Below are 14,460 nucleotides of genomic sequence, written 5' to 3'. Positions count from 1 at the left end.
ATAAAAGAGAGGCATGTAATGAAAACATAGCCAAAAACATGGGACTATTTACTCTCGAGGAAGGAGACCATTTGCCCGAAGTAAGGAGGGCAATTGGTCACGTACGCTCGGGCACATATGTTTGGGCTTTATCGCGATTGTAAACTTTGAATGTACAATGATGCTTGGAGCTAAATCGCGGCATTGCATGATATGGTGCCCCTGGTTGAGGTTTTCTTTGCCCACAACGTGCATGATGCAGAAATTTGAAAGAGTTTAGATGAATTGACGCGTATTTTGTTGATCTTTAAGTGATTTACAATCGATAAGCCAATGTAAACTGTTGCCTTATCCAGCTTGGTGCGAGACCGCCGTGACAGTTGACCTGGTTTGTTTACAAATGTGGTTGTTCTAAACCGTTGACCTCGTGACACATTTCCTACGGTTTACGCATTTTTAACTGATACAAACGGGTTTACGGGCATGAAACTTTTTCTCAATAATTTTTAGTTTTCTTTCCATTTAATGACCGATTATATGTGGTTTGCTTTTCAAAATGCGTGATCCAAATTTTAATTGACTAGATATGACTACAAGACACGATAAATCAGGGCTGTAAATAGTCTGTATATCAACGTGAATGCACTAGTGATTTTAGTAGACCTTTAATACAGAGCATATTCAGATCTACTACTTCTGTCATTTTGATGAGCGTGTCCGATATTGTAATTATCAACTGATTTGCATATTCAAATGCATTCCATAAATTTCCATATAGATGAAACATGAATCAGCTGAATTTAATCTGATTTTTTTGTGTGCACAGTTTATATGTAGATTTATATGTAGATTAAGCCATGCTTCAAGTTTGAAGGTGGCTTATCATAATTAGCTTACTTCTATATTAAATGATCTTGTATAAGTAAGTCATGTATCAACTTAAGAATGCATAAGATAGATGGTATAGAAGCAAAAGTAGCAAATGTATACAGGTGTTCATTAAAGTTTGCTTTTACCATGCACATTTTTCATTCTTTATCATTATGCTCATAATGTTTTATTGGCACACGGCATGGACATGTCTTACTTTGATTAACACAGTGAGAATGCACTCTGATAATATCATTTTCCGTTTTTTCTCTTTTCACAGATTTCTACAGGGGTAATTCTGTTACATGAATATAACTTCAAATCATAGAACACACTCAAAAACATAAATAAAGGCAAACTACATCAAGTGGTCATACTAGTTCCACATTTTCTATTACAATAATGCAAAACAACATCACTAGCAAAATGACACAGTCAGTATTAAATCTTTACTATAACATTAAACTCACCACCTCATGTATCACAACGTGTTGAACCATAGACTCTCGAGAAAAACTTTCTCGAGGGTCTATGGTTAGACAAACACTGTGCTCCAAGGCGTTCCTTTGATTCACAGTAGGCTTCCCTATGCCAACTCCAATGAACAGACCTGTCATTTATACATCTTCCAAAGATGATAGCTATAAAATACAAACATTTCATCCAAAGCACAACTAATAGTTTCCCTTTTGTCTCTTCGAATATTTCTGAAAACATTTGTGACAAACCCTTATAAAGTGAATATGAATTTAAAATACATGACACTTGCACTTACAAAAATAATGTCATAATATGACACGTGAGTTCATGCTAACGTATTTTCATTGTGGGTTCGAATCCGATTGAAAACTATCCGTATTTCATTGAAGCTTTATACCATAGACCCCTTTTTTGTGATGAGTTTTGCTAACATTTTGTTATTCAAACCAATATGTTGCATTTAATCTTCCATTTATCAACTGTTGCCTCGTGGTAACTTAAGTTTTACTTTACTTCATGGAGTCAGTGTGATACACATTACGTACAGCGACAGCAGTTATGTATAGTCCTACAGTATCTACCCTCAAACTGCGACACTGTGACGCGATTATCCAACAGAACAAACAAGGTTGAACAGTATTTGTCATGTGCAACAAATGATTGACACGATTTACAAATGGTTAACATAATTTTTGTGATGTTAAATGCTATCATAACAAAAATATTTGACCTTGTCCATCTGCTAGAGATGATGTTATATACTCGATCGACAAACTAACTACCTTTGGCTCAATCATGTATAATCGAGGTCTTCATACCATGGATCTCGTGTGTGCAGAATTACGTACATCGGCAAAATAATAACGGAATAAGAAGAAATATCAATCGAATAATCAAGTCCAACTTAAGAGGACAAGCTGATTTCGGCTGTGTTCTCAGCTCAATGTCTGTTATTTCTCTTTCCTTCACATAATTGACAGTATAAAGACTCAGTCTAGTCTACTTAGCATTGCAAACACATTCTTAAAAGTTGCCAGTCAAATACTCTTGAATGGCTATTTATCTTAAATCACGAAAGCACTCGGATTTCTGTGTCTGTTAATTTCAAGTGTTATATTATGTTCATTTCATGACTTTTATGCTCTCACTGATAAAGGTCAAAGAGTTACTTATTACAGTGGAGAACAGGTGGCATCTTAAAATAAATATAACACAAAGTTTGGATAGGTTTTGATAAACATATCATATACTACAGCTGGTATGGTCCTTGAAACATGTAACATTATTCAATATTAACAGAAAACATCGAGAAGGATAGGCGTTCGGAAAGCTGGAAATGAGAATTTCTGTTGCGGTGATGAAGGCTATAATTTCTGAAACATTTCGTAAGGTACAATAGAATAAGAATCGGCTGAGGGCTTTAAAACGGTAGGTAAGTAGATTTTGATATTTAAATATATGGTAATTTTATTGAGTTATTTAGTCAATTTTATAAAGGCCGACCAACTAGCCACGTGGCTTTTCTCGGGCGTACGCAGTAGTTACTGGCTGACCATCGTGTTAACCCTATTATCTACGGACAGTCTGCCAGAGTATATATTGCTTAAATTTGCGATATAACCTAATCATCAAACTGTAGTCCACTTAAGTCTATTCCTTCTTTTTAATTTATTTTGACACATTTATACCCACAGACTTGGGACAGTCTTAATGACATGTGTAGTGGCACACATCAACTGGAATGGGTCGTTGGCGGATTATTTCGATGCTGTCTTATCTGCCCTTGACATTTAAAAATCACGATGATATAAATGTATGTGTACATGATTCCAATACAGATGACAGGAATTATCGGCTGAAATTTATATACTGATGAGGAATTGCAAGATTGTTTCCATTTTGTAATTCCTTCCAGCTTTAGTTATCATCAACGTCAACTTCATTGTTGTCTTGCATGTCCATTGTTACTACATAAGCTGGAGTATTGCAGGAGAAACGCAGCGAAGGAGGTATTGGAACAGAGCTGTCGAATAGTTGTCAAAATTGTGTGGTGATTCTTTGCAAAATTCTGCATCCTCATATTGTGATATGTCAACATCAAAACTTTTCCAGTAAAAAACATTGATGCTTGCAGCCTCTTGCTTAGTTGGTAGGCAAACGTCATTATATCCGGAAGTAAAATATTGACGAAGTATCACAGCTGTGAATATCACAAATTTTTTTTCTGATCGACAATTCAATATTGTTGTCCTATTTTAACCAATGGCAACAGCTGTAGTTTCTTTTCTTGTTTTAACGTATGCATTGCATTGTTGCCATGGCGAATTCGTCTTTTCCAAATGAAATTCATTCGCAATCTGTGATTGGACGAACTGAAGGGATAAAGATATCCATTTAACAAACATATTGAGTAAAACAAATAAAACAAACACGTTGTAATCCAAGGCCCATACATGAGATCACAGATGATGGTTTCGTCTCTGACACATAGATAAATCATCATGAACATCTGTCACTAAAAAAAATATTTCTATATCCACTCTATGGCATTAATTTTTTTTTAAAAACTATAAATTAGTAATTGCGAGTTCTCAGTCCCCTTAACAACGAGATTTTAAGTAACTTGATTTAAACATTATAATTTAAAAGACAAAAATCTAGCATTTCTGAAATATTTATTTTTATTTTTTTTAAAGCTACGCAGTAATATTCTTTTTTATCAATCCCTCGGTCAGAAAGATCAAATATTGTTCAGAAATTATCCATGTGCGGCAATAAAATTGATTGATCAACTCACAAAACATATAGTGTTAAAAAAGTATACGTGTTCAGTTACATTTAAGCGTATCAAATGATATACAGTATATTTCCCAAATTAATTCGAATTAAACAATTTAACGAAGTTAAGAGTACAACAAAATAAATCTACTTGGGAATCTGAAAAAGGCGTGACATGTTGTAAGAAAAGGATGAACTTGATAAAAGAATATTTATTAACATATCACTTATAAAATCCTTTTGAAATCTCCATCAATATTTTTTATGAGGAGGCAAAGAGTTCCAGACTTTGACTCTGTCTGTATAAATAACATTTTCATGTTTCCATTTTGAGTGAACTGAGTTGTGATAACTGTTTTTGTCAGTGTCTCCAAAAACGCTTTTGAGTAGACTCGCCGTAAAATAGACTGTCAGATGAGAGAGGGTCACCTCATTCCCAAATTGTTGAGTCACATGTCATTTACGTTGACACCATCTCTCTGTCAGAATTACCTTGCTGTTCAGATTCGAATTTGACTTTTTCCTTTTTACTTCTTGAGTAATCAGTCACGCTCCCTGTCGTCCATTTTAAATCTGCCAGTGTAATTATTGAGCTAATAAATGTTTGATCTATATTGAATCAAAATTCAATGATACGAAGTGTTTTATCGTATAAGAACATCTGTTCAGACAGCCAGAGTAACGTTTGCAAACAAGTAAAACATTAATGTTTTACTTTTTATTTTCCAGACAAAACCCAAGCGTTACCGGACGATATACATCGAACTTGAAAAGTTCTTCGAACTTAAACTTAGGCCTATATCATCACGAATTTGAAGCCGAAACTCATCGATCTGTATGTGAAGCAGCATTGAACCAAGATGGATGGTAAACGAGCGGGGATCCCCTATATACTTGGCGCTATGGGCATGGTCCTCATTTATACCGTTTACAAAAATGTTATCCCACCCCAACAAGAGTACGCATTTCAAGGCGTCCCTTTGCCGAAAGAACTGGACAGCGCGCGCTCTGACCTCGCAGACGACACAACGTCACCAAACGCTGTTCAATTCGAGGTTAGCGAAGCCGGGGTTCGGAGGACACTAAAGGAGAGATTGACCGATGTCAAGGTAAGGCTCAAGAATGTCAAGAAATTACTTGAAGAAAGGAAAGACGAACTTGAAATAAGTGAGGATATGATGACGTTAGCCTTGAAGCACAAAACGTCGGTCGACAGATTAATACAAAAATTCAAGGAAGTACTCGTGACAAACAGAACATTCGCTATGAGTGTTGTAGGTGGTTCCATATCTGTTGGTGCAGGGGTTAATGGTACTCCAGGAATATATGCCACAACGTTAAAATATTATATGAAAAAAATGCTAGGCTCGCAAGTGACTGTAGAAAACGGTGCCATTGGTGCAACGAACAGTTACTACTATGGCTATTGTTATGAAACACACTGCAATGTGCGTGTAATGGACCTACTTCTTTGGGAATTTGCTCACAATGATGCTGGATATCCAGATGGGTACTTAGGACAGGAAAGGTTGACGAGAATGATTCTGGCGGACTTACCCAATGAACCACAGTTGATTTACACTAACTTTATCGCTGGCCGACAGATAAGTCGTCACACTTGTGTTAATAGTGAGCGATACGGCAGCGTACTTCTCAGCGAGTACTACGACGTCCCGTCGATCAGCATGCCGGACGCCGTATGTCAACAAATCAAAGAATTCAGAGCCGACTACCTCCGTAGTACTATCGATGAAAGTCACCCTGGCCCGAATTCTCATGACATGGTCGCTGTGTTCCTGGCTGAGTTGATCAAAAACGCGTTAGTAGAAACGATAGAAATTTTAGAGAAAGACATAGCAGAAACTTCCTCTATCAAGCAAATGGTCTTAAAAGGCGGGAGACCCGCTTCTAAAAATTGGGACAACGAAGAACTGCATCAGAAATATCTCCCGCCTGTTCTCTTCAACACTACGGCCGTAACTCATCCACAGTGTTGGACTCTGATGGGATCGGAACACCGACCGCCTGAGAGGACTCTTGAGCCAAGACAAAAGGTCGGATGGAAAAAGTTTATCCTCATGAAAAGGGACTACCGCAGTGATATGAAACAACTGTGGCGCACAGCGCAACCCGATGCCATGATAGAGTTCCAGATTAATATCACTCCTTACAGAGACCTCAAGAGTACTATCGCCATCACGACGATCACATGTGAGAGAATGAAATGTGGGTGCGCCAAAGTGTTTCTGGATGACGAGTACTTGACAACGATTGACTGTCTACACAAGTTTTTAATTACTGTGGTTCACGAGGTGGCCTTTAACGTTCTGCCTGGTAGACATATCTTGAAAATCGTCACCATCGATAAGAAAGGTTTTAACATTGCCTCCGTGAGCACGGCATACGAAATTCCGAACTAAAAACCAGTAGAATAATAGACGACAATTTGAGGAAATGGCTTTAAAGAACAGTGAAGTGATAAAACAACAATTCTCCATTTTACGCGGTATACCAAGCCATTGTGGGGTACACGAAAAACATATTTATTGCCTTTTACATGCTTGCAAAAATTAACGATACGCCTTTCCCGAGAGCTTTAAGTCGGATATTATAAGTTGTAAAACATTATATTAATTTCTTACAGTTTTCACTTCACTATGTCCTCAATTATTTAAATAGGCACATTTTCGCATTTCCATTAAAAAATACAGCCGAAACATGTTGTGACTTGTTACTATTCTCATTTGAAAAATTCCCTTTGAAATCTAATCATGTCATAAGCTAATTCGTTACCTGCTGATCAGAGACTAAACCGTATCGACTTGCTTTTGTAAATGTGAAGACGTCGAGTGTTTGCTGTGATAGAAATGGCGGGAATGCTCGATATACGCAAGCAAACTAGTGATGTTGGGTAATGAACGATTTATCACTTATCATTATCCCGAAACTTAGAAATACCAGTAAACAGTTTACATCATCTTCGCTCGCCAAGGTCTCTTGTCCGGGCAGCTGGATGCTCCCCGAAGTCAGATAATTAGTGGGAAGTAACCGTGCGAGCGGACGATGAGTTTACATGTGAAGATTCTCGTTTCATTCCGCTGTGTGGCGCATCGACGTGACTATATATATATATATATATATATATATATATATATATATATATATATATATATATATATATATATATATATATATATATATATATATATATATATATATATATATATATATATATATATATATATATATATATATATATATATATATATATATATATATATATATATATATATATATATATATATATATATATATATATATATATATATATAGGAACATGCTTCATTCATTAAACAATGTGACATTTCCACTGTAGTAAAATCATACCACTTCTATTTCATATCTCACCGATTTACACAAGTGAAGATAAGGTGACTCACTTGAACTCGTTTTAGAATAGCTATTAACGATGTGGCATTCTGTTAGGGATTGAAGTAAGGAAACTTTCATTTATTATGAGTGGAGATAGGAAGGATGAATTGAAGGAAGGTCACATTCTGTAAACTTGTTTTGGAACAGGGTCAAATTCGATAACCTCACGCTTTTAAGTAACAATAAGTTCTCAATATTCCAATTTACTGTTGAAAAAGATGACAGAAACAATGAAATGATAGGAGAACTGCAAATAGCTGACTGTGTATACAACTTGGATATCACGGCATCGTCATGAAACAATGTCAGTTTGACTTTTCGATATCTCCTACACGCAAAAATCGGTCAATACAACTTTGTGTCTGGAATAAGTTAGTGTCTGGTATTTCAAAAGTACGGCATTTCTGTATCAAAATCAAATGATTTTTCAAGGCTACAGTGAACTTTACGATAGGAGAGGGTCAACGGTGCAAAAAGTTTCAAAACTATGTAGTGTTAAAGTATAAATATGTACTGTCAATTTTCTTTTTAAAAACGTTGAATTTCGTAAACGCGTATGAATAATACACAGAGACCTTTTTGTCCGTATGATCAACTTTATTCATGCAACTTTTCATAAAAATAGCATTCATCTAAAATATATGGGAAGTATTAACAAATACAGGAACAGGTAAAGATTGTGTGATAAAACTGTCGCCTGTCTTTCTCGATTGAAATAAAGCTTAAATAAAGAAGTTTAAAAATGAATAAATATTTAATTAAAAATTAAGACAATAATTGTATTAAATTGTACATTGTAAGTAATCCTTTGAAGCGACTGAGGAAATATGTAGAAAGACATGCCATGTTTTAAAGTTTGCAACGACTTGGAAAAAAGTCTTAGACACATACTTATTTGAAAACACGTAATAATTTGCACAAAATAAAAGAAGTGCTGATTTTACAACAAAATTAAATAATCTTGACAATTAAATAATCTTGAAAAATTAACACTACATACACAAAAACACGATAAAGCATTATCAAAGAGGAAAAGCAGAACACTACTACCACTGCGAAACTACGCCCGGTTTCCCTGTGAAAATAGGGAGAAAATGAGAATTGAAAAGTAGCCCGTGATAGCGCTAAAGTTGGCATCATCTACTCAAAAGAAGAAGAAAGTACACGGAAAAAGAAGAGACCCGCAGGAAAAGGAAAACAGAAAGGGACACCCATAGAAAAAAGCAAACATGCAAAATTCAATAATTCAAAACGTCATGGTTCACGTATACGTGGTTCTTCAATCGATGAATACGTTACAGCATAATTCCAGGGTATGCGACCATCATGCTCGGATGTCGGCCAAGATATTTGGAGTATTTCAGCGATAACTTTCATCTTGTAGTCTTCAATATCATCCCATGGGCGGCTTAGTTAACGCGGCTTTCTACCTCCACAGTTAACTAGACGTCCCGTTCTTCTCATTGGTACTTGTACTATTTACAGTACGTAACAGCTCACAAGTACACAAGCTCTCACTGTGGTGCGCCGGCGGTCGACGTTCCCCTCGCTCAGGGCCGCATCTCCAAAACACAACTATGCCACACCGGCGCGCCATCATAGTCTTGCGGGGCCCGATGAAGGTGTTCCACTGAACCGCCCTCTGCAATCGCCGTTTTCTGGAACTGGTGATTAATTAATTAACCAGTGCGCGGGGTATAAAATGCCGCCAACTGATTGAAAATTCATAATGGCACTTGAGTGACAACTGGCAACAGCAAGGTAGACCGCTTCGTGGAAATCCGCCTAAACGATTCTCTAAACAAAAATTATTGGCATGCCATGAACATAGACTGTTTCATAAACACCTAGGTCATACAGATATCCACAAAGTTTCACAAAGTTTTTAAGACTACGACGATTAGGGGAAAAATCGCTTTCTGAACAAAGGGAATGGTCCTCAGGAGACAGTCGTTCCATGATTCAAACAATTGTCAATCATTTAGTGACGCGCAGAGGTGTAAACTGGTCAAACATTTGCTGTGCATACGAGAACAATTGCGATATAAGCAAACCATATGTACGCTTAGAGTTATATCGACGTGAAAAAGATGAAAACTTTGTATTGTCATACTCTTTTACTAGCGTCTATGATGCAATGACATCCTTTTCGAAGTGACTTAGCAAGAGGACTAGTCAGTCCCGGTAGTACGATGTATTCTTGCGAAAAGCCTGTAAACATTTTTGACAAAACTGTAGGCAGAGTCCATAGTTTGCATTGAGAATGATATCGAAAACAACCATCAAAACATAGCAGTAGTATAGCCTCCACGATCAATATTATAGTGGGTCGAAGAAATCCATGTGTTTAACACCACCCCAGGAGCATTTCGGCATTATCTTTCATATTTTGAAACCGTACTATATTGAAATGTGCAATATTACTTCGAGGACGTCCAGGCTAACTTTGAATAGTCAGGTTAACTGTGAACAGTTTTAGAGAGCCAGGTTAACTGTGAACAGTTTTAGAGAGTCAGGTTAACTGTGAATAGTTTCAGAGAGTCCAAAGTTCAGGTCACGAGACGTATAACTCTTCATATCAACACCTTGAACACAACGATGCCTCAGGCGCGGTCTGAACCATATTGCCATCGCCGTTCTCTTGGAAACATGATTTCTGTAATGGAATAAATTCGAAGAACACACCTGTTGACAGTATGTCCTATCTTTTACGTCGTACAAGTAGGCAAGTGCTCATAGTGCACCAGCGGCCCGCTTGCTCTGCAAGGCCTGCCTCTCCCCAACACAGCGATGCCTCAGGCGTGGTCTGGGGGGTTAGATGCAGGTCTTCCACCGAGCCGCTCTGCCATCTGGGATACACAATTTCTACAATGGAATAAATTCATATACCATAATAAAACACCTCGGTGTTTTTACAGTTCGTCATCTATCCTCAAGCCTCACCAAAATCATGACAAAATGAATAGCTTTGAAGAATTCGGCCGCGTTTTAAGAACGTCCATCGTTTTCCATGTCCTACAGATGAGCGACGCAACTAGAAACATGCACTCTGATGCATTTGCGCGACCCCTCTGGACTAGTAGCACAAATTGTTCACCACCCACGACAGGTCGATCTCCATGGCAGAAAGGTTTATTTCCACATATTCTTATAGTGCGGGGCTACGATATCTGTGAAGTTACAGAGAAATCTCGGTTGCTTGTTTAGAGTTTGATATGATAATGAGTGTACGTGTGATTTGTCTATCTGACGTGTACGGAAAGTGTATTGAACCGATGAACGTCCGCTATACCCATTCGTGACATTTCAAAACTGTATGGAGTTCTCCCTTGTACTCCCATATTCAAAACTTGATAACTCGCCAAAATTTTCAGCGTCCAACACAGTTCCCTAGGCCCTGTAAGGTTACTGAGCGCGATAAAAAGTCAGTGTCGTGGATCACAGAACTTTATGCCGAACATATACATACGGACTCCGCCATCTTAATCGAAGTACCTGAAATGTGGGAGACAGCCACCATTGCATCGACAACAAGACATTTAGTCAAGTCTTTAGCGACGTTTTTCACATACAATGGTACAAAACGTTTTATGCATATGTCCTGGCATTAGTTTTTATCGGTGTGCCGAGTCAAAGTCAATAACGTTTATATTGATTTTCACATCCGATATCATACAATGCTATATCTGTAGTTGTATCTTGTAGTAGCAACTCCGTTTACGACAAATAAGGGCCCAAACTCAATCCACTGATTATCTTATTCAGCCTTGGATAGCGTGGCTTAGCTGTCACAGCCAGCCGAGATGATGAGCATGGTCACCAGGACGGAGCAGAAATGAGACAAATGCGTAGCAGTAAATACACGTACTTTTGCTCGATTAGAGGTCAGCTAATTCCCCTGGCAGGCTTGTTAGGTAGTCAAAAACAATTTTCGGATGTTAGTACAGTATTTCGATCGATGCTAACTGAGATATCGTCTTTTATTACATGCCTCGATGTGAGTGCAAAACAGTGCATTGATTTCAATAGGAACATCCAGGGAGTTAGCGGACTGGTGAACGATGTACTGACCAGTTTCCATGGTCACCCGGTCCAGTGAAGCCCTTTGACGTTCTCAACATCAAAGTAGACGCTTAACGCTAGATGTTAAATATCCATGCGCGCACTTCTACTTTGATTTTCGTTAAAATCTCTTTGATGCCGGTCGACCGTCGATAATGGTTAAATGGTTTGAAAATGCCCTGCACGTACCTATCATATAGTATTAATTGTGAAAAGGCATGTAATAAAAATATTATTACCTGAATACATGGGTTTATGTACCCTCGCAGCAGGAGACAATTTGCCCTCCTGGCGTCGATCAAATTGTCACCTGCTCTCTCGGGCACGTAAACCCATGTATTCAGGCAATAATATATATCACTATACTACATTTCATGAATACCTACTTTGAGGATCCACCGTTACCACTGTGTAGACAAAACGACGAAGACAAAAGCAGGACAGATATATCTTGTGCAAATAGCTAAGTTGAAAATATGACAAATTTCATTTTTGTAACATTTCTATTTTTTAAGCAGTGTTATAGTACATGAACATCATCTTCATTACATCTTATAAACTGAATAAAAAGGATACATATTGGAGTGGACTTTTGAATATTGTTTGGTTTTAGGAAAGAGATGCAAATCGAAAATGCTTTTAAATTAACCTTCGAACTCTAGGCATTATTATTTTTCATGAATTCTACTGCATTCATCATTAAGTTAATCTTCATTTGTCCACATTCACCATTCAGAAGAGATTATAATAATGCAGGCATTGTAAATTACTTGTTATAATATTATTTGTCCAGCAACAAGCAATATGAAACGGTACTCCCCTGATTATTATATCTACAAATTCAATATTAGGTCAAAATGGTCAAGTGGAAAATACCCACTATTTTTCCATGAGGGTTACTATGGCTTATCATATCCCTAGCACTTATATTCCGTGAAGATCGTCACATTGAGTCAAAGGAAGTATTACACCAATTATAGGCAACCAAAAGAACCCCTGAGCTTTGTGGTCGACTCAAAGAGTCACAAAAAACTAGCCATCATAAATATCCGAACAAGATGGCGCTTGTCAAGCCTCGCGGATCGTTTTCAAGCATTGAATATTGAATTTCGAAGAACTCTCCCTTTCCACAGAAACTACTGAAATGTCAGTATTCAGATCCCAGTACCATAGTCGATTTCCTTGTAAGTTTTACACGATTGGAACTAATTTGGGATAATTGGCTCTGTATATTTTTCAAATTTCTCAAAAGTGTTAGGTGCCGTAAAGCTGAATGTCGCGATATTACAAATTACTCATAAAACAAGTGTGTAACTTAGAAAGAAAAGCAAACGAGCTTACATTTTTAGATTAAATCGACATTACTTCACTGTCCAATTATCCTTAATTAGTTCAAATTCTGTTCATTGTAGTTTTAAATTTGATTTTGCGAAAAATTAACTTGTTTCCAACCAGATTTTGTGTAGCGTAATCTTATTTCTGTTTCCTGTTGACTGTTTTGACAGTACACGTGTAGACACGCAAGTTGATATTATCACTTACAAAAGAGTTCGTGTGTTGACGTTTACTGGACCCCCTGGACTTGCTGGCTTGTGCTCTGCTTCTTCAAGAATAGTAGACAATGAACTCACAACTGCATTAACATCCAAATCAACCCATGGAATGAGTTCATACAGCTTGTGTCGCACAGCTGGTTTTGCACAATATGACATCTTTCTCTAGCCCAAGGGTATGTTTCCCGACCCCTTTCTTTCTATTTAAATTTGTCGTTTACATATTGACCCTCAAAGGATGAAAGGTCACTCGTTGTCTCACATTTTAAAGTTCATGTTAATCGAAAAGGATCAGATACTTCGATTGTATGTACATCGAAAATGTGGAAAATTACAAAGCAAATCCGTTGACACAAAAGCATAATCGACAGTACTTCTCAATTTGCTATACGTTTGAAATTTCCATTTTCATCGCCACTCATCCATTTAGAAAATGCACAGCTAAAGAACACCACACAGCAAGTAAACTCAATGCCCAATTATTCACGACCAATTTTTTTTCTCTTGAAATGTCAAACGTATCACCTGGGCATTTTCTGAAATTTCTCATAGTACTTTTAAATCATCACCTGGAATAAAATCGTACAGAGTACCACACCTTGCATTGAAATCACCCATCAACAAAAATCACAATCTTCATTTTCTGACTGATATCAAGGTGTCTTGAATATGTTCTATACCATTAGCATGACTGACAAATTGATAGAAAGATGATCCCTCAGGTGGAATGTAACATGCATAACATGACATCTTCCTCTAGCCCCCCTCAATTTTTTATCTTTTAAAATCCATTTATATTTTGCCTTAACCGGTAATCTACTGCATCGTCCCTTTTTCGCCTTTCCTTTTGAGATGACCTTTGACCTTGAATTATATTTTGTGGCCTGTAACATGTAACGAAAAGCCGTTGGCCTAGTTTATTGAAATAACTATCCTTTCTTTCTATGAAATTCGAAAATGGCTCCTGTTCACAGACGTTGGGAAGGCTACTACTGATCTGTCACTCTGATCAGGATTTACTTTTAGTATCTGTAAGGGACGCGACTTTCGACGGTATTTGACGAAGGTTTAAATTAACACCATCTGAAAGCAAGCAAGCTTTAAATACCTGGGGTCGAGGTTACGGAAAAATGTTCTAAGTCATTACAAAATAGGGCTTTGTCGTCAAGCTGGTCTCAGCGACAGGAGACTTTCATAATGTATCTATGCATTTCAACTCACCTTGAACTTAGCTTACACATACCCTGATACTTTTTTAACAAACCTACGCTGAGAAAAGCGATGACGTTTTAACAAATTACAGTTG

At 37.3% G+C, this 14,460-nt stretch overlaps 1 protein-coding gene across 2 annotated transcripts; it reads left to right on the top strand.

Moving 5' to 3' along the window:
• Window positions 1-2,573: 2,573 nt before the first annotated feature.
• LOC139119050 (uncharacterized) lies at window positions 2,574-6,824 on the top strand. Of its 2 annotated transcripts, none has more exons than XM_070682666.1 (2): window positions 2,574-2,761; window positions 4,837-6,824. In XM_070682666.1, the coding sequence occupies exon 2, from the start codon at window positions 4,968-4,970 to the stop codon at window positions 6,525-6,527; it is 1,560 nt and encodes a 519-aa protein (XP_070538767.1). In that variant the 5' UTR covers window positions 2,574-2,761; window positions 4,837-4,967; the 3' UTR covers window positions 6,528-6,824. The 2 variants fall into 2 exon arrangements, with proteins under 2 accessions (XP_070538767.1, XP_070538768.1); XM_070682667.1 differs by having other exon boundaries at window positions 2,633-2,757.
• Window positions 6,825-14,460: the final 7,636 nt, after the last annotated feature.

The sequence above is a fragment of the Ptychodera flava genome, chromosome 19, assembly GCF_041260155.1.
Source record: "Ptychodera flava strain L36383 chromosome 19, AS_Pfla_20210202, whole genome shotgun sequence".
NCBI classification, from domain to species: Eukaryota; Metazoa; Hemichordata; class Enteropneusta; family Ptychoderidae; genus Ptychodera; species Ptychodera flava.
The sequence above is the reverse complement of the archived record's forward strand: the minus strand, read 5'-3'. Positions and strand labels throughout refer to the sequence as shown.

Coding starts and splice junctions, on each gene's coding strand:
- LOC139119050 (XM_070682666.1), top strand. CDS start 4,968: ATGGATGGTAAACGAGCGGGGATCCCCTATATACTTGGCGCTATGGGC.